The sequence below is a fragment of the Diospyros lotus genome, chromosome 9, assembly GCF_014633365.1.
Source record: "Diospyros lotus cultivar Yz01 chromosome 9, ASM1463336v1, whole genome shotgun sequence".
Taxonomy (NCBI): domain Eukaryota; kingdom Viridiplantae; phylum Streptophyta; class Magnoliopsida; order Ericales; family Ebenaceae; genus Diospyros; species Diospyros lotus.
Genome location: NC_068346.1, coordinates 3,035,453 through 3,056,966, shown reverse-complemented (window position 1 = coordinate 3,056,966; position 21,514 = coordinate 3,035,453). Strand labels below are relative to the sequence as shown.

Sequence of the window (21,514 nt, the reverse complement as noted above, 5' to 3'; positions counted from 1 at the left end):
AGGTTGTCTGCCTTCCCATCTATGGTTGGTCTATCAGGTCCTAGAATGTAGCAACCTCTCTCTCTAATGCAGTGGTTTTGTGCCCTAAGCATTAACATGGAAACAATTAACCCAGTTTCCAAGACACTTTACAACAGCAGAAACTAAAATAAGGAAAAGGGTTGGACTTTTCCCAGTATGATTTTCTCCTGATACAGAACAGGGGGGAAAGAGTAGAATTATGCTATGAACAAGACAGAACTGGAGATATTCTGAGCTGAGTTCTCTCCTAGAACCTGGAAAATAGTTCATTTGTCAAAAGAATAAATGAAGATATAAGTGTTTAATTCTCCTGTGAACATTATAGAAATGAAGATATTCCAATGGGAAACCATTGGTAAAATGGAAGTGCCCTTCTTGCAAACAGAGTTTACATTGGTACAATGCAAAACAGTTCTCAGGAATGCCCGATTATATTTAAACGGATTGGTTTTAGGTAGAGGCGTCAACTCAATGCAGAATACAGCATGACAGCCTCTTCTATGCTATATGAAACCACTATCAACTAGTAATTGCTTTCTGAATTTAAAGTTTACAATATTACTCGTTATTAATACATCAGCATACAACAGTTCCCCACTTTCATTCTGTGGGCTTGATCAATAAGAATCATCCCAGATAGAATGACTGGCTATACAAGGACTACCTGATTTTTTTTTTTTTAGGTCCTTCCATCACCTAATTCATCGTCTTCATGGTTGCGACCACCAACATCTAGCTGATGCTCCCTGCGCATACAAACAACAGATTTATGTGGCTGTCTGGCAAACAAAACCCACTTATTTTTATGCATTTAGAGAACATGGGCAGAGTAAATAGGAGAGCGCTCAAGGGTTTAGATAGTTTTATTCTGTTTGAAGGGTTACAACTTATTGTCTCTATTATTGTGGATGAGTGGACACTCCTTTTTGCTTGTGCTCTCTTGTAAGACAGTCTTTCTCTACTGTAGATTAAAAGAAGAGGGCAAACAACTCAACCGCCCAGTATACACTGTTTTTGCACATTACAACCAAAATTAGGGCACAGGTTCATAAACTGGTACACAAGCCGAATTAAATATGTTTCTCTTTTATATTGTGCACCTGCAATCCAACAATGCAGAAGTTTCTATCTTTTATAGCATGACTCAAAAAATTGTTGCAGATAGGAGATCAAGGTCTAGGAAGGTAAAAATTAACTTAGACTTGCTGCAAAACGTAATAAACAATTTGTAGTTCTTTTTTTTTTTCCCTTCTCATCTTCTAGTTTCTTTCCTTTTTGTTCTTTTGGAATATGGGGCTTTTCTTTCTTTCTTTCTTTCTTTCTTTATTTATTTTTTTGGGGGGGGGTGGGGGGAGGGTGGGGTTGTATCTATATAACTGCATCAGTGAAAACTAGTGAAGGATTTTTTCATAAACCATAAACAAAGAGGCAAATACCTTAATCTTTGACAAAGCCGTGCTAGAGCATCTGATCCAGTTCTGGTTGCAACATCCTCGATCTCAGAAGCATTAGCCAAAGTGACACTGTCTGCAAGCCTAAATTCACACAATTCCTTCAAAGAACATGCATCTGTCAGCACTGCTGAATGACCACCACCAGCTGCTAACTTTCGTACTTCCCCAACACACCTACACCAGGAGTACACTTCCATCAACAAAATGGTCAAACAATTGGATTCTCGTTATGTCAGAAGTTAGCACTTTCTTACCAGTCAACTGGAGATGGATACCAAGCATATGTCGATTTCTCATTAGCAGCCTGGCCATAGCTGTTATAACCCCACCCCTGAATTCTCCCATCTCTGGTATAAATAAGTGTGTGAGAATGTCCACATGCAACAAGTTGCACCCCAGTTGGGACAACCAAAGCAGGTATGTTGCGCAACAGTGTTCCAGATTCATTAGGGTTGCACGAGAAGAATCCAGTTTGACGGCCAAGGCCTAACTGGCCAGCTTGACCACCACCCCAAGCATAAAGAGCCCCCATCTCAGCCAGAGCACATGTATGTACACCACCACATGAAATATCTTTTACACAGATTCCATCTATTGCTGAAACTCGCCTTGGCAAAAGCTCCTTATCTCCAGACTGAAGTGAACAATGCCCAAGTTGGCCCATGGTTCCTAGCCCCCAGGTATAGCTGTGAATAATATTTACAGAGAGACATTCTTTGAATAATGCCCAAGTGGTGAAGTACATATAAAAAGTCAAATGTTGAAAACATTAACAACTATGGGAGGAACCCTGCACCAAAGATTACATGTCCCAGAGCCTAGTATCTCCAGGCGTGTAAAAAATTCCTCAAAATTTAAATAAAAGAAACTACGAAAAATGAATAAGACTCCCTGACATCTAACCCAAATTAAAAAAGAAAGAAAAGGAAAAGAAATAATTATTTCAAAGAGAGAATATGCTCTTCTACCGAAACAGAAATCTCACATGCAAATACTTCATGTGCATGCATCTGACAGTTTACATAGATTCCTTTCTAAGGTCGCTTACATGTTTCAAAGAAACATCAAGTACCCAGCTTAATTTAGAAAACATATCATACAAACACTAGCATTAAACTTAAAGCAATTGCTAATACGATATTTCGTGACTAACATTATGCCCTAGGATGCCCAACTCACTCACCTACCTGCCTCACACAATCATTCTAATTCATTAATGAGCTTCGCCCCAATTAACCAGGTCACAAATTCACATATAGACACTGTAAAATTCCTATTCAGTTCATTTTAATTCATTAATGATTCAAGTTCATAACTTGACTTATCAAATTCATGAATTGGCTCAAATGAACTAGGTACCACAAATGTAACATTTTAAATGTTAAATTTAACTCTACTCAGCAAAAACTCTCCCAACTATATGGTGTTAGCTACAGGAATCCTCTATCTCCATTCAAGTTGAGGCAAATGACACCATCTGAGGGGTGCAATTTTAAATGATTAATTTGAATGTTTTGCAAAGGTCTGAAATTCAAATTTGTGACATTAACCAACCGAAAGGAAAATCCAACCTCTTAAGGGGCAACTGAAATTAAATGTTCCATAGGTCAAAAACGTCATTTTCATCTGGAACCAACTGAAATTTGTATCTTTCAAGACATCACAAATATTTCTTTTGAGACTTGAGTCCAACCTACATTATCAACACTCTTTAAGATAAATTTCAAATTATGGAATCTTTAACCTCACATTGCCAGACATACAAAAAGCAACTTTTTGCCCGAGTTTAAACATTATTCAAAATGCCACTAGGCCACACATGTTTTATACATACATACATATGTATATGTATATGTGCATTTTACTTTACTTTTCCCATTCTCAAAAGAAGGGGAAAACCTTTTTTGCTTATCCTAGGACTACAAATACAAAAATGTATTATACTTGTAGCCATTTATATATTGCTGCTTTAACCTCTATGAATGGCCTACATGAACTGTCAAGCCATTCCATGTATCTCACTCCTCCTCCTATCTAACCCCTCACCTCCTGTACCACCATCCTAGATGATGCCTAGTAATGCTACTACAAACAGTAAACACAGAGTAATAAATGATTCAAACACAAATATATAAACATGCATTTTTAGAATGAAACTACTTGCCGTTACTAATTTGGCCATGTTATATATAAACGGGATCAAGTTTAACACATCTACAACTAGGCAGTATAAACAAGTGAACCGAATGATTCAAGTCACAATTTTCATGGTCTATAGTGTATATCCATAAACAAGTGAGCATGCTAGAGGGCAGAACTGGGAAATCAAGACATATCCAATTTCCACCACATCCTGTCTCCTGACTAAACACGAGCTCCATGTAAGTGTTTTCTAAACTTTTTAATCAATTTCACTTGTGCCATGCGGATAGCCACATTTCTCATGCCTAAAAGCAGAGGTTATCTCCATCAAAAAGGTCCTTCAGATCACTTACACCTCTCCTTTCTCTGAAATAGCTGCACTGTGATACTCCCCGCATGACACTTGAATAATCTTTACAAGCTCTGGGGCCTCATCAAGGAATTTTGCATATGCACTTATAACACGTGCCCCCTGAAGTCCTTCACAAGTAACACCTCTGCCAAGTTGACCATATTCATTGTAGCCTGGTTTATCAGAACATTGATAAAATTCCAATTAATACATAGCATAATTCTGACATGGAATCTGAAGGCTTCCTTACCTAACTTATGTTCACTGCAAGATTACAACTTGCAGCTAAATATAATATATAATAACCAAAATATGAACAGGTCCATGCTTGCATACATACACATTATTAATCAAACCAACTAAAAATGTACATAATATCCAAAACCATTTTCTAAACAAGTGTAACATAATGATTCCAAATATGATTACCCCAAGCTTGTAGCAGGCCCTCTTCTGATAAAGCCACAACATGAACAGCCCCACAAGAGACTTGACGTATAATCTACAAGAAATGTCCGGTATCAAGGTTCACTCCACGTAATGGTAAGACAAAAGGCTGAATACATTGTTTATGATTTATGAGAATGTCTTCATAATAAAAACAGAAGACCATGACACTAATAGTTCATCTTATATGAATGACCAATATGTCTAAATAAACACTAAACCACAGACATGACTATGTTCATCAAGAAGAGGAAATTTTATTAATATGAACAAGCAAGCATGAAGCAGATCCTGATAATTGACTCCATTTGAGGCCATTTAAACAGTGCACATGCAAGCCATTTTGTTACAAGCTTATCAATTACCTTCATTCACCACCATTTCATGAAACCTTTCCTTGTGAAGATGGTATTGGAACTTTATCTCATGAAAGGTTTCTTTAGGTAGGGAACTCAGCATAAAATTTTGCCACATTGTTCTTTTGCACGAATTTGAATTGTCAATGTTTTTAGAAGTCAATTGTCATTATGAATGAAATTCCACTGACCCTAACTTGGTTAGGATAAGGCGCAATTGAGGGTAAAAGAGACCTAGGGTCACTAAACTTTGTACTTATTTCTAATTTGGACACTAACCTTCAATTTATTGCAGATGAATTGCGAATGTTTGATTTTCTTCGCAATGTGGTCACAATTAGAATTTTCTGTCGAAGGCCTCCTCGAAGTTGATAACATGGTTGAGGTAGCCTTCATTAATCCTAATCACAAGTTTGGAGGTGGTTCACATGTTGACCATGTAATGAGAGCAAATAGAAGGTCGCCACATGGCAAGTGGGGACCGCCTCTCTTATTTTTTCCATGTTAGCCCATCTCTCTCTCCTCTTTTCCCTTTTGCTCTCAATTCTCTCTTCTTTTGCTCTCTTCCAATTGCGATTCCCTCTCTTCTTTCCCTCTCCCTCACTTCAAACCCAAAATCTCTACGAGTGAACCTTAATATTTTATAGCAGACAGAGGTTCAAGAGGCCCAGGAATTGAAAAAAGAGTGCGCCTTCAAATTTCAGTTTTTAAAGTTAAGAAATTAAGGAAAATGTAAAGCTAGGGTTTACATTGAAGCAAATTGTAAATAAAAATGGGGTGAAGCCTCTCACTCATCTTCTCTGCATATTCATTCCTTAGAAGCCTCTCACTCATTAGTGGATCATACCAATCAAAGAAGTCACAATGACCCTCTTGGACCTGTGATTCACATGGCATGAAGAATTAAGGTAGGAAATGGAAAGAATTAAGCGCACTAGACACACAATCATTCAAATCCTACTACAAACATTTCCTACTTCAAATTTTCAACACAAATTGTTGGACGAAATTAGAGGATCCCAAGCTAAAGAGACTTCAAAGCTAAGAAGGAATGTAGAAGATGCAGATAAAGGAAGAGATAACTCACGATTGAAGATTAAATCAGCTGGATAATCCTAGAGTTTTCTTGTTGTAAAGTTTAAATTTATTTCTTAAGTTTTAGGAGATAGTTTATCCTATTTTCTAGGAGATAGATATCCTAAATCTTCTCCTACTTTATAGGAGAAAAAGTAGGACACAACCTGTATATATTTTTCATGTGTTTTATGGAATTTATTCAAGCCTCCGATTATTTTTTAGGTTTGTTTCATGGTATCAGAGCTAGGTTTTGATTACTCATAGCATTGGAATCAAGGTTGTGCACGAGAATATGGCCGAAGCTCACCAAAACCCTCTACCTTAACCGAAGCATCAGCCACAAGCTCTCCAAACATTCTTAGTCCTCCATCTGCTACAACAAATCTTTCCACCAATCCAATTGATCACCATCCTCTGCAGATTACTCACCACAAATTGAATGGGAGTAATTTCAAAGAATGGTTTCAATCCGTGATGTTGGTAATCAAAGGAAAGGGAAAATCCAGATATCTAACCCGTTCTATTCCTCCTCCACCAACCATAGCAGCCACTTATGGTGTTTGGGAGACAGAAAACTCCACCATAATGGCCTAGCTGATAAATTTGATGGAGCCTTAAATAGGTAGGACTTACCTATTCTACAAGATTGCAAAGGAAATATGGGATTCAATCCAAGAGATGTACTCCGTTTTAGAAAATTCATCCCGATGCTTTTGAGATTAGGTCAGCCATTAGAACAACCAGACAAGATACTCTAAATGTCACTGATTACTTTAATTTTTTTGTCAAACTATGGCATGAAATGGATCTATTCTATACTGTTGATTGGGAATGCAATTAAGACAATGCTAAATATAGCAAGATGATTGAAAAAGATTGTGTTTGATTTTTTACATGGACTTAACCATGATTTGGATGAAGTTAATAGGAAGGATCTTGGGTACAAAGCCTCTACCATCACTCAAGGAAATTTTTTCGAAAGTAAGGAAGGAAGAAAGCCGATGTAAGGTTATGCTCAATCAGCAAAGTGAGCCTTCCTTGACTCATCAGAATTCGACTCTTACTATTTTTAAACAAGGAGACAACCTACCAAAGATCCTAGGAAGGGATAAACAGTGGTGTGTGTGACCACTGCAAAAGACCTTACCACACCAATGAGACATGTTGGAAGATCCATGGCAAACTAGCTAACTAGAAGCCACGAAACAAAAGGGAGATTACACAATCTGCTTACATAGCAGATGTACCAACAGAAACCGGGAAGAACACCAATCTCAACCTGACAGAGGACCAGATTCAGGCCTTATATAGGTTGCTCAATCAAGGTACAGCTTCCCCAAGTCTTCCTACGACATCTACTGTCGTGCAAGGTAATTCTCCCTACTCTCAAATTTCAAAAAGGCTAGTGCATCAGATAATATGGCTTGTTCAGCCTCCTCAATGACTAAATATACTCCTTGTAGCACTTCTATTGATATTTCTATGGCCAATGGCACAACCTCACATGCCCTAGGACTTGGAACAGTATATATTTTTGAATTGAAGTTAAAATCAATCCTACATGTACCAAGGTTACAATGCAATCTATTATCAGTCAATAAGATCATTCAAGATATGAATTGTTGTATCACTTTCTTTCCATCCTATTGCTTATTTTAGGACCAAGCATCGGAGAGGATGATTGGCAGTACTAAGGCAAGGGATGGCCTATAATACTTGACAGAGGATGCTTCAACCTCTTCCACAAATAAGGCTGGTCTAATAGTCACAACAAATGCCAAAGATCTATTGTGGCATAAACGATTAGGACACCCTAGTTTTCCCTATTTAAAATTCTTGTACTCTCAAATTTTTCATCAATAAAGATCAAATTTTCTCATGTGAGCAGTGTACTCTTGCAAAACACTCTCCATCTCCCCATCCTATTAAATCCTATAAACCATCTACACCTTTCCATTTGATCCATAGTGATATTTGAGGACCATCTAAACACCCAAATATTTCTGGTTCTAGATGGTTTATAACATTTATTGATGATCATTCCAAAACTTGTTGGGTGTACCTTATGAGGGAAAAATCCGAAGCAAGCAACATATTCAAGAAATTCCACAAATTTATCTTGAACATGTTCCAAACTTCAATTCACATTCTTCGCATTGATAATGGTCAAGAATATTTCTCTATTACCAACTACCTATCTAAACATGGTATTTACATCAAAGCTCATGCCCATACACACTACAACAAAATGATGTAGCTAAAAGAAAAAATAGACATCTCTTAGAAGTGGCTCGAGCTATGATGTTTACTACCAATGTTCCTTATTCCTATTGGGGAGAGGTTGTTCTCACAGCTTTATATTTGATTAATCGCATTCCCTCTAAAACTTTGAGTTTCAGAACCCTTCTTGATGTCCTTTGTGACCTCTACCCAAATACTGTTTTCCTAAATTCTCTTGCTCCTAAGATATTTGGTTGTGTTGTGTATATACACAACAACAATATCTCTCAAACCAAACTGGATCCCAAAGTCATCAAATATATCTTTATCGGGTACTCTCCTTCCCAAAAGGGATATAAGTGTTATTGTCCTAACACTAGAAAAATCCTTGTGTCCACTGATGTCACTTTTTATGAAGACATATCTTTCTACTAGCCTCCAATCCTCTTTCCTGAGGCTCAAAGGTCAACAGGAACTCCTATTCCCTCATTTCCTCACCTTGATCCTAATCTGCCAGTATGCTCTCAAGGGGGAGCATCAATTCCTGATAGCATTAGAATTCCAAAAAATGTCCAAGAAGCTATGAATGACCCTAAGTGGAAGGCGACAGTTATGGAGGAGAGGAGATGACTACCTTGGATGCCTTGGTTAAAAACAATACTTGGGATATTGTAAAACTACTTTCAAACAAAAAGGTAGTAGGATGTAGATGGGTTTTTCTGTGAAGAATAATGCAGAGTGAAGTATTGAAAGATACAAGGCTAGATTGGTGGGCAAAGGGTTTACATAAACCTATGGGATTGACTATGAGAAGACTTTTGCTCTTATGGCCAAACTTAATTCCATTCGGGTATTACTCTCCCTTGCTGTTAATTTAGACTGGTCATTGTTTCAATTTGATATCAAAAATGCATTTCTAAATGGTGAGTTGGATGAGAAGATATACATGGAATTCCCTCCAGGTTTTGAACAAGGAGCTGGTTGTGACAGTGTATGCAAGCTCAAGAGGTCCCTATACGGATTAAAACAGTCCCCAAGGGCCTGATTCAAGAAATTTAGCATGACTTTAAACCGAGTGGAATATAAACAAGGGCAAGCCAACTATACCTTGCTTATAAAACATACGGCAAGAGAAAAGAAAGTTATACTAATTGTTTATGTTGATGACATTATTGTGACAAGGGATGATTTACAGGAAATTGAAAGCTTGAAACAACGATTGAGGGCCAAATTTGCGGTAAAAGATCTAGGAATTATGAGGTACTTCCTAGGAATGGAGGTAGCTAGGAGCAAGGAAGGCTTATTCATTTCAGAACAGAAATATACCCTAGATCTACTAAAAGATACGAGAATGCTGGCATGTAGGCCTGTTGAGACTCTTTTGGAAAAGGGCTAGAAAATTGATGAGGAAGGGGATGATACCCCCATAGATAAGGAGAGGTATCAGAGATTGGTTAAAAGACTAATATATTTGTCACTTACTAGGATGGACATAGCCTATGCAATAAGTATAGAAAGTCAATATATGCATTCTCCTACTCAAAGACACTTGAAAGCTGTGTTTCATGTCTTGAGATATCTCAAAAGAACACCTGGGAAAGGCTTATTGCTCAAGAAAACTGAGGAAATAGGAGTTGAAGGCTTTGTAGATGTAGATTGGGCAGGGTCTTGTGAGGACAATAGATCAACCTCGGGCTATTGCACTAAGCTATGGGAAAATGCGGTTACATGGAGAAGCAAGAAGCAATTAGTGGTGGCCCGCAGCAATGCTGAAGCTGAATTCCAAGCCATAGCTCAAGAAATTTGTGAGGTAATCTAGTTAGAAAGGCTAATGGAAGACTTGGGGATACCCTTAACTCTACCAACAAGGGTTTATAGTGATAGCAAATCAGCTATCAACATTGTGAAAAATCCTGTTCAACATAACCAGATGAAACATGTGAGGATAGACCGAAGTTTTATAAAAAGGAGATCGAAGAAAGTGGGATCAGTTTGTCTTATATTCTTACCACTAATCAAATAGCTAATGTATTCACAAAAGCAACTGCAAGACTAGGGTTTGAATCATTAATTAGCAAGTTGGGAATGACTTGCATCTATTCTCCAGCTTGAGGGGGAGTGTTAGACAAAATTAGAGGATCCTAAGATGAAGAGACTTCAAAGCTAAGAAGGAATGTGGAAGATGCGGATAAAGGAAGAGATAACTCACCGTTGAAGATTAAATCAGTTGAATAATCCTAGAGTTTTCTTGTTGTAAATCTTGCTGTTAATATGTTTTCCTCAAGTTATCCTAGAAGATCACTGATGACAATTCTTTTGTCGGCTAGAGTGTAGATAGGCAGTTAGAAATAATACCTAAATGTTATTAGTATATGTTTGGGGGTTTAAACTGTAATTATCTAATCCCAGTCGGTTATATTGGGATGTCTGCCCATTATTATAAATAGAGGACAAGGGGTAGTCGAGAGAAAGAGGAGAGTTTCATTTTCTGTTGTAACGAGTATTGTTCGTTTTGAGAGAAAGGCTAGTGTTGATAGATAGCTTTGTAATCTTGGGGAGCGAAGGTTTGATGTACTCGAGAACCAAAGGAAGGGAACTAACTGCGTACTAATCATTCATACGGAATAAAGAAAGTTGCTTGAGGGGCGTTTGACTGTTGGATGTAGGGTTGCAACACTTGCAATCCGAACCAGGATAAAATCAGTTTCATGTGGTTTGATTTTTTGATTTATATCTTGAATTGTGAATTCTTTACTTTTTGTTTCTATTAGCATATATTTCTGTTTATTATTTATGTTGATTACATTAATTCTGCTCTTAAGTTTAAATCCGTGAGTGTGTGCAGTTGAAGAGTGGATGAATTCTTGTTTAAGAAATTTGATCTAGTGACCCTAGGAATAACACTTGTTGTAAAGTTTATATTTATTTCCTAAGTTTTAGGAAATAGTTTATCGTATTTTCTAGGAGATAGATATCCTAAATCTTCTCCTACTTTATAGGAGAAAAAGTAGGACACAACCTATATATATTTTTCATGTGTGTTTTATGAAATTTATTCAAGCCTTTGATTACTTTTTAGGCTTGTTTCACAAATATTTAATACTCATCCCCAAAATTTCTACATCGAAAAAATCTCCTTCCAGGGTTAAGTTCAGTCCATGACATCCTTAGGAGACAAGGCCGGCCACATTTGTAGCGAGGAAGAACATCTCTTGCCATTTCCTTGTGCGGATTAAAGAGTTAGGGTTTCTAGTGTTAGAGATAGATTGTGAGAGTGAAATGGATTATGAGATCTAAGAAGAAAAATGGGTTAGAGGTAGGAAATAGGCTATCGAAATCGAAGTGAGGGGAATGGATAATTAAAGTGAGTTGGGTTTGAATTGAGAGGAATCGCAATTGGAAGAGAAAGATTGAAGAGAAGGAAAGAAGAGAGGGAATCGAGAGTGCGATTTTGTTCACCCTGGGGGTAAAAAAGTCATTTTGGACCTCCCTCTCTACCCGCCCCCTTTCTCTCTCCTCTTTCTCTCCTTCCTCCCACCGCTGACTTGCCGACCGTCGTCTCGCTGCTACACGCTGACCTGCCACCTCGCTTGGCCGTTTCTCTCTTCTCTCTCTCTTTCCTCCCACCGCCTCGCCTCATTGTTGCACAACAGCAAGGTGAGGTGAGGCGAGGCGACGATGCAACGGTCGGTGAGTTCGCCGCCTCGCCTTGCCTAGCCACTATGCAGCGGCAAGGCAAGGCAGCGAGGTAGAGCAACGAGCAATGGTCGACGAGTCGATGGCGAGAGGAATGAGAGAGAGGAGAGAGAAACAGAGTGGTAGGTATGGAAGGAGGCCCAAAATGACTTTTTTACCCCCAGGGTGAACAAAATCACACTCGAGAATCAAGAGAAAAAATGGAAAAAAGAGAGAGAGTAAGCAACAAGAGAGAGAAAGTGCTCTAGGAGAGAGGGAAGGGCTGATGTGGCAATAGGGGACCACGCGACACGTATTGCACATTCACTGGGTGCCTTAACCCAGTCAACAAGTGTGCCAACAAGGCAATGCTAATGTGTACTAATGCTGGTCCAGTCAGCACCAGCTCACTATCTCCGATGAGGGAAATGCCGAAAAATTCAAAATGTGATCACATTGTAAAGAAAATTAAAATTAGGTGATACATTTGCAACAAATTGATGTTTGGTGACAAAAATAGAAAGAACCTATAAGTTTGGACCCTTGTGTCTTTTACTCTGCAATTAATGATGATAGTGATGCCACAATTTTAAATTATTTACTCTCCTTCTCACAAAAAGCCTCAATCTGAAAGACATATATGCAACAAATAAGTGCATAAATCATCAAATAAGTTGGTAATAATAATGATATGGACGCTATAGGAACAATTTTTTTCCCAGACAACCAAATGAGACTTTAACTAGAAGTCTATTTATGGGCAACTAAACATAAGTTGTCAAGGTGCATAGTAATGATACTTTCCATACATAGTTCTTTTTTATTTATTTTTTTATTGAATGATTATACCCAATACCTTGATAACAACTGATTTTATTAGCTGTGAAGGTGACTATTTGCTGGAAATATGCTAAAATCAAGAGAGATTTGTCCTTGATCCTAGAATATTCTAGGATCTGAGTTTTATGTAAATAATATGTAAATATAGTAAGTCAAGGATGTAGTTTAGGATGCTGTCAATATTTAGATTATTTCCTTCATTTTTTTGTTCATAATTCTCTCCTTAAAAGAGGATGTTGTTCTTGCTCATTTTAATCAATGAAGACAAATTGTCTTTGGTTATTTCTAAGATGGTATCAGAGCTGGATTAAATCCCAGCCATCCACTCCGTGTGAGGCTCTTCGCGCAACCGTCTACGCCTCCTCTATTGGCCTCTCGATTGATTGCTGATGCCCGGATTCGACAATTCCCAGCCTTCACCAAGCCTGAATCTGCTGGTCGCGGCCACCCAAGATTGACCCAAGGTCATCTTCTCTGTCGCGTCCTCCATCGTCAACTGCCAGGATTCTTTCTACCGCCTGCGAGTGCAAGCTTCCGCTGGGTAAGTGCAAGCGGTGTTCGATTGGGTCGGCTGTGTTCGCTTCAGCCACTGCCGATTGCTCGCGACCTCTCTACCGTGACCAGCGTTCACTTCCGAACGGTGACACCCACTCCGATTGGGTTCGCTGTGTTCGCTTCAGCCACTGCCGATTGCTCGCGACTTCTCTACCTTGACCAGTTTTAGTCACTGTTGCTGCACAGCGCAGCGCAACCGCACGTCGCAACCACCGTAGCCACTGGAAAGCACTGCCGCAACTGTTTCTTCTGCACAACGCGGCGGCCACAGTCATTCACAACATTACTGTTGCAACCGCTTATGCAGAGAGCCGCGACCGCCTTCTGCTTGCTGGCACCTTACATTGACAGCAACTAATTCTGCAGCCATCTCCCAGATCTTGGTAACCTTGTGTGCTTCATTTCTTCTTGTTTTTTCCTCTTCCAGCATGTAAGTTATGTCGGAAGTCACTTCCGAAACATCCTTAAATCCTGCCGCTGCTATCCAAACAAAATATCCAGCGACCCAGCCAAACCATTCAAGTACCCATTCTGTCCAAATCACCACCATTCGTTTAAATGGTGATAATTTTCTTCGCTGGTCTCAATCTGTTCGGATGTATATCCGCAGGCAAGGAAAAATTGGCTACATTACTGGCGACAAAAAGGAACCTGCAGTGGATGATCCAGCACACTCTGTTTGGGATGCTAAAAACTCTATGGTCATGACATGGTTGGTTAATTCCATGGATGAAGATATCAGTTCTAATTATATGTGTTATCCTACTGCAAAGGAGTTGTGGGATAATGTAAATCAGATGTACTCTGACCTAGGTAACCAATCTCAGGTTTTTGAGTTAACTTTGAAGCTGGGAGAGATTCGGCAAGGAGACGATTCTGTTACTAAATACTTCCATTCCTTGAAGAGACTATGGAAAGATCTTGACCTCTTCAACACTTATGAGTGGAAATCTACTGAAGATTGCAACCACCACAAGAAAATGGTTGAAGATGGCCGTATTTACAAGTTTCTTGCTGGCCTTAATATTGAGTTCGATGAGGTCCGAGGGAGGATTATTGGCCGATCCCCCCTACCTCCCATTGGTGAAGTATTTGCTGAGGTTAGAAGAGAAGAAAGCCGAAAGAGTGTCATGCTCGGCAAAAAAACTGTTGGTGAGTCCATTGAAAATTCTGCCTTGTTTACTGATACAGCTGCCTACAAGGCTACACATTACCAGCATAGAAGCAGTGAGCGACCTCGAGTCTGGTGTGACCATTGCAACAAGCCACGCCATACTCGTGAGACTTGCTGGAAAATTCATGGCAAACCTGCCAATTGGAAGAGCAACAAGCGAGGAGACAAAAGCAGTAACCATGGGGTCCCTACTGCAAATGAGGTTGACACAGGTCCCTTCAACAAAGAGCAGATTGATCAACTCTTGAAGCTGTTACAATCCAGTTCCTCATCTGGTATTCCTAGTGTTTCCTTGGCACACACAGGTAGAAAACCTAAAGCTCTTTCTTGTCTACATTCCTCTCCATGAGTTATTGATTCCGGAGCCTCCGATCATATGACTAGTTCTCCTTATTTATTTAATACCTATTCTCCTAGCTCTGGAAATGAAAAAATCAGAATTGTCGATGGTAGTTTTTCATCTATTGCAGGAAAAGGTCTTATTCAACTAACCGAAAAAATTAATCTCCATTCTGTTCTTCATGTTCCTAACTTGGCCTGCAATCTTTTGTCTGTTAGTAAACTTTGCAAAGACTCTAACTGTCGTGTTACTTTCTTTGAATCCTATTGTGAATTTCAGGACCAGAACTTGGGGACGATGATTGGGCATACTAGATGATTGAAGGTCTTTACTACTTTGATGAAAAGTCTTCTGGTAATAAAAAAGCTAGGGCTTTAGTAGTACTAGTTCAATTCCTCTTCAAGACACAATTATGCTATGGCATCTTAGATTAGGACATCCTAGTTTTACCTATATGTGAAACGTTTATTTCCTGAATTATTTAAAAAAATGGATTGTTCTTCTTTTCAATATGAAAGTTGTATTTTGGCAAAAAATCATCGTTCTACATATTTACCAAAGCCCTACCAAGCATCCAAACCTTTTTATATAATTCATAGTGATGTTTGGGGCCCATCTAAAATTTCTACTCTATCTGAAAAAAAATGGTATGTTACCTTTATAGACGATCATACTCGTTTGTGTTGGATTTATTTGATGCACAAAAAATCTGAAGTGGAAACTTTATTCAAAAACTTTTACACTAAGATTGAAAACCAATTTCAAACCAAAATTGGCACTTTACACTCTGACAATGGCACCGAGTATTTCAATGAGCACTTGGGGGATTTTTTGAAAACCAATGGTATTCACCACCAAACTACTTGTCGGTATACTCCTCAACAAAATGGCATTGCTGAACGTAAAAATTAACATTTACTCGAAGTAGCACGTGCCATCATGTTTTCTATGCATATTCCAAAATATTTATGGGGCGAAGCTGTTTTAACGGCGTCCTATTTGATAAATAGGATGCCTAGTAAAGTATTAAAGTACCAAACCCCCCTTGAGTGCCTCAAAGACATTTTTCCCAACACTAGATTACATTCGGACCTTCCCATCAAAGTTTTTGGATGTACTGTGTATGTTCATATACCTACTCAATTTCTCTCAAAACTTGATCCTAGGGCTGTCAAATGTGTTTTCTTGGGTTATACCTCTCATAAAAAAGGCTATAAGTGTTATGATCCTCTCACAAAAAAGACTCACGTGAGTATGGATGTCTCATTTGTTGAAAACAAACCCTATTTTACCAAAAATTCCTTCAGGGGGAGAACCATGAAGCTGAAGACAATTTTTGGGATGTTTCTGTCCCCCTTCCAAATGCAATTTGTCCTACTCAGGAATCACATGTTTCTGATAATGGTTACCTAGGAGATTCTGAATCTTTGATGCCAAGTAAAGGGGTTTCTCAGGCAGGGGGAGAATTACTACAAACTGATCATAATGATCTAAATTCTGAACTTCAGGTTTATACCAGGAAGAGATTTCATCAAAAGAACAAAGACTTGAATGTCAATTCTGCACAAAATCAGTCTGAAAACCTGATAAATGGCACTGTAAGTTCAAGAACTCCTACTTCAACTTCTAGTCCACCTCCTTCTACTTTACCTAATAGTTCCAAAATTGATTCTTCAACTATTTCCAATCATTTACCTACTATTTCTGATCTTGATATTCCTATAGCAATTAGGAAAGGTGTCAGGAGTTGCACTAAATATCCTATTGCTAAATACCTCTCCTACCACATATTATCTAAGAATCATAAGGCTTTCACATCTAGGATTTCACACTTGTTTGTGCCAAGGAATATACAGGAAGTTTTGGATGATCCAAACTGGAAATTAGCAATTATAGAGGAGATGAATGCTCTAAGGAGAAGTGGTACTTGGGAGATAGTTAACTTGCCCAGAGACAAAAAAATAGTAGAGTGTAAATGTGTGTTTACAATAAAATGTAAGGTTGACGAGAGTGTTGACAGGTACAAAGCCAGACTAGTGGGTAAGGCTTCACCCAGACTTATGGGATTGATTATCAGGAGACCTTTGCTCCTGTGGAAAAAATAAACTCTATCAGAGTTCTGTTGTCTCTTGCAGTAAATTCAGATTGGCCTCTACACCAACTTGATGTTAAAAATGCGTTTCTTAATGGTGATCTTGAAGAGGAGGTTTTTATGAGTTTACCTCCTGGATTTGAAAATAAACTTGGGAGTAACAAAGTATGTAGACTGAAGAAATCCCTGTATGGTCTCAAACAGTCTCCAAGAGCATGGTTCGAACGCTTTGGAAAGGCAGTTACCAGTTATGGCTTCCTTCAAAGTCAAGCAGATCACACTATATTTTATAAACACTCAAAGGATGGTAAAGTTGCAATTTTGATTGTTTATGTTAATGACATTATTTTAACTGGTAATAATGAGATAGAGTTAGCAGTCCTCAAGCAGAAACTTGCAAATGAGTTCCAAATCAAAGACTTGGGAATCCTAAAATACTTCCTTGGAATGGAGTTTGCAAGATCCAAAGAAGGCATCTTTGTCAATCAGAGAAAATATATTCTTGACCTTCTTAGAGAAACAGGATTACTCGGCTGCAAGGTGTCAAAAACTCCCATTGAGCCTAATGTGAAACTATATGCTGTCAAAGCTGAAGAAGTAAAGGACAGGGAACAATATCAGAGACTTATGGGCAGATTAATTTACTTGTCTCATATGCGACCTGACATTGCTTTTGCAGTGAGTGTGGTGAGTCAATTTATGCACTCACCAGGGCCAGAGCATTTTGAAGCAGTCTACAGAATCCTAAGATATCTGAAAGGTTCTCCTGGAAGAGGCTTACTATTCAAGAAACATGGCCATCTACAAGTTGAGATCTACACTGATGCAGATTGGGCAGGAAGTGTTAATGATAGGAGATCTACTTCAGGCTATTGTTCGTTTGTTGGGGGAAACCTTGTCACCTGGCGAAGCAAAAAACAAAATGTTGTGGCTAGAAATAGTGCAGAAGCAGAATTCAGAGTTGTTGCTCATGGAATCTGTGAGGAGATGTGGATCAAAAAGATACTTGAAGAGCTGAAATTTCCTCAATCAAAACCTATAAAAGTCTATTGTGACAACAAGGCTGCCATCTCTATTGCTCATAATCCGGTATTGCATGATCGTACAAAACATATAGAAGTGGACAAACATTTCATCAAGGAAAAGCTCGATGCTGGAATAATATGCATGCCATATCTTCCAACAACTGAACAAATTGCTAATGTTCTAACTAAGGGTCTTCATAAGAAGCAATTTAATAAACTTATTGACAAGCTAGCTATGGAAGACATCTACAAGCCAGCTTGAGGAGGAGTGCTGGAAATATGCTAAAATCAAGAGAGATTTGTCCTTGATCCTAGAATATTTTAGGATCTGAGTTTTATGTAAATAATATGTAAATATAGTAAGTCAAGGATGTAGTTTAGGATGCTGTCAATATTTAGATTATTTCCTTCCTTTTTTTGTTCATAATCCTCTCCTTAAAAGAGGATGCTGTTCTTGCTCATTTTAATCAATGAAGACAAATTGTCTTTGGTTATTTCTAAGACTATTTAATGCTAAGTCAATCTATTGGGGCAACTGAGCATAAGTTGTGAAGGTGTCTGAAAAGGATATTCATGATCTAACAATAATGATACTTGTTATGCATAGTTCTTTTTCTTTATTTATTTTTACTCAATAATTATCACCAACACCTTGAGAACAACTGTTTGATTAGCTGGATATTCATTATCTTGAAAGCTTAAAAAATAAATAAATAAATAAAGAAGAAGAAGAAGAAGAAGATGAAGAAGATGAAGAAGAAGAACCATATGCAATACCGTATTTGGAGCAAAAGCCCCCCAATATAAACGTGGGTAATTGGATCCCTATGAAAAAAGCAAGAAAAGGCACTTATAAGAATCCATGAAAGATTAAGAACAAGAACAAGAACAACAAACAAATCCAAAGAGATATCCAGTAAAACCTGATTTTGGCCCCACACCCAAAGTCTTCTAGTTGCTACAGTTCCATCATTCTCCCGTGGTTCAGAAATAGCAGCAGTACAATGTGCTCCACATGCTACAGACAACACAAATTCTGTCTGCAATTGCTTTACTTTCTTAGGTTGTTTTCTCCCTTCCTCAGTTCCATCCCCCAACTGACCAAATTCATTTGCTCCTGTTTGAAGGTATGCGTAAACCCTTGTTAATTTTTTATCTGTGTAAATACATACAAGCTATGTGTTCTATTTTAAGGAATTTATTTTCCCCGAGAAAGTAACTGAGATGAAATAAATGTCGAGAGTTAATTATTGACTCCTTAAATCTTATTTTAGTGGAAAAATATAGCTTACTTTTAAGACTTTTTTTTTATGAAGAATTTTACCTCAAAAACCTATTTCAGGGAGAAAATGTTTAGGAACATAGAGATAATGTTTCCATTCATATGCATCATATCCATATTGTATATCTATCAGAAAAATGGCCCTGGAGTATTAATTCCTCCTAGAAAATCCTTTAAGAATAACTTCATGCTAAACAAAAGAACTTAAAATTAAATTTTGTTAATGCAACAGGATGAAATACACTTTGGGCCATTTGTCACCACCCCCCCCACCCCCCCCACCCCCCCCCCCAAAAAAAAAGAGAGAGAGAGAGAGCATAGCAGGTCAAGTTTTGTAAAAATACATCAATTCAGCCTTTAGAAGAGAAGAACTGCTAGTTATCAACTAGTTCTGAGCATAAACATATTGATGTTAAATGTTTGAGTTTGCAGTTGAAAATTTTGACGCATGAGAAGATTTTGGTAAAAAATAAGAGACTGTCATAATATTTAGATAATGAACCAGAATTAAAGAAAAAGCAACAAAAGCACGTTACAATTAAGAATCTGGTACTAGGCGTTCACACAAGTGAAAGAACCCCAAGAAAACAAATCATCCAAAAGTCTTCTTAAATATAAATACCACCACGTAGAAGGAATATGCCAAAACCAATAACTAAATAGGGCATCAAATTGCAGATATGGAAACGATATTTCTCAAAGAAGTAACAATTTCAAGAACAATGCATTAGAAAAGGTATTTCTAAAAGAAAAGATTATTTCAAGAACAATGCATTGGTAAATACACCAACCCCAAGTAAAAAGCGAGCCGTCGGAGGCCACAGCTGCAGTATGCTCCCGGCCACAAGCTATATCCAACCAACGGGAATTAACACCGCCGGGGCATCCAAAAAGCTCGGGAGGAAGCTGCTTTGGAACCCTCAAGTTCCATTCTTTCCCTTTTCTGCCTGTTTGCCCAGATTGATTATAGCCCCATACGTAAATTGCACTCTTGGTTGGAAGACTTACAGGTTTGGAATCACCAAAAATCTCATTAATATCCATTTATCACTGCTGTAAACCTGATCATTCACGAAGCACGATAATAGAAGGCATTCGAGTTCTATAAGGTAAACCGACGGTGAAAAAAACAAAGAAAAGAAAAGGAAGACAGATCTTGAATAATATTTGATCTAGCCTAGTGATTCAACTAGTTATCTGATATGCCGTAGAACAAGAAATTGCCAACTGATTCAATTTATAGTGTTCGAAATTTGATCGTTCTTTCCTTTCTCTCGGTAACCAAAAATGAAGGCTAGAAAAGCCCCCAATTGCGGAAGCACATAGGGCACCGGAAATCCAAAATGACACAGCAGATAGTTGTCTCCGAAACCAAGAACGAAAAGGCGACTCACCTCAATCTAGCGAAACAATTGCGCAATTATAGATTGTTTTTTCCGGGAAAATCCAAAGGATTGGATGCTAGCGAATGAAAATGCCAAGAAAATTGGGTATTTAAAACTAGTCGTTGGCAAAGGTCGGCGAATGAGAGGTCGAGTTCCAATTTCCAATCTTCCTCATTAAATACGTGCCCACCAAATATTCCTATTTGCATTTGCCTCCCCATTGATTCTTAAAATAACGTTTATCACCCCATGGCTATGGATTGCAAAATCTCCCCCCTTTTTTTTTTTTTTTTTTCCATATTGGTACTTCATATGCAAAATTTAGGGTAAAATGCCAAAGAAGTCATTGTATTTTGCCCCTAAAGCCAAATTGGCTATAAAAAATATAAATTAATCACTATATTTTAAAAAGACACAAACTACAAGTATATAAAAGCTCTTCAGATTTAAATTTGTGATGGTATGAGATACTTTGATTAGATATAAACTTGGTGTTGTTACTAGAATTAAAGTATTGTTGTATAATATTAAAATATATATATCACGATAGTTAATAGAATGTACCTCTAAAAGTATATTGATTTGTTTAGCATTTTTTGAAGTATAATTAGCTAAATTGACTCCTAGTCTAAAAATATAATGGCTTATTTGGCCTTTTTGAAATTACACTAACCAAATTAGTCCCGAGACTAAAATTTAATGACTTGTTTGACATTTTTCTTTAAATTTTATTCGAAAGGTAATCTAGTTTAATTTCAATTAGATGCACAAAATAGTAAGTGACAAATTCTAAACACAAAAATTGGCATATATTTTCTTCTATTATTTAAAAAAAAAATTAGTACATCTTCAATGTTAAAAAAATTATAATAATAGGTGGATGAATAAATTTTTTTCTCAAAAAAGTCCTTGTAAGGAAGAAAAATAATCATTTGTTTTACAACTCACATGTAATCTCACCAATTTGAAGATTGCTCATGTGTCGAAGGTTAAGTGAGCAATAGATAGAACAAACTAATTTAAGACTCAAACCTTATATTTGACATGCTAGTTATGGTTAGGTCGAGCTACTATGAA

General features: G+C 37.8%; 1 protein-coding gene across 2 annotated transcripts; it reads right to left on the bottom strand.

Annotated features, from left to right (window-relative positions):
• Positions 1–377: 377 nt before the first annotated feature.
• LOC127809726 (RCC1 domain-containing protein RUG3, mitochondrial) lies at positions 378–20,587 on the bottom strand. Of its 2 annotated transcripts, XM_052348752.1 has the most exons (9): positions 20,447–20,587; positions 19,844–20,113; positions 18,694–18,887; positions 18,536–18,595; positions 4,399–4,471; positions 3,971–4,142; positions 1,730–2,161; positions 1,458–1,649; positions 378–767 (listed from the first exon to the last, which is right to left on the bottom strand). In XM_052348752.1, exons 2-9 carry the CDS (start codon positions 20,094–20,096, stop codon positions 701–703), a joined length of 1,443 nt encoding a protein of 480 aa, XP_052204712.1. In that variant the 5' UTR covers positions 20,097–20,113; positions 20,447–20,587; the 3' UTR covers positions 378–700. The 2 variants fall into 2 exon arrangements, with proteins under 2 accessions (XP_052204712.1, XP_052204713.1); XM_052348753.1 differs by lacking the exon at positions 20,447–20,587 and having other exon boundaries at positions 18,548–18,595; positions 19,844–20,437.
• Positions 20,588–21,514: the final 927 nt, after the last annotated feature.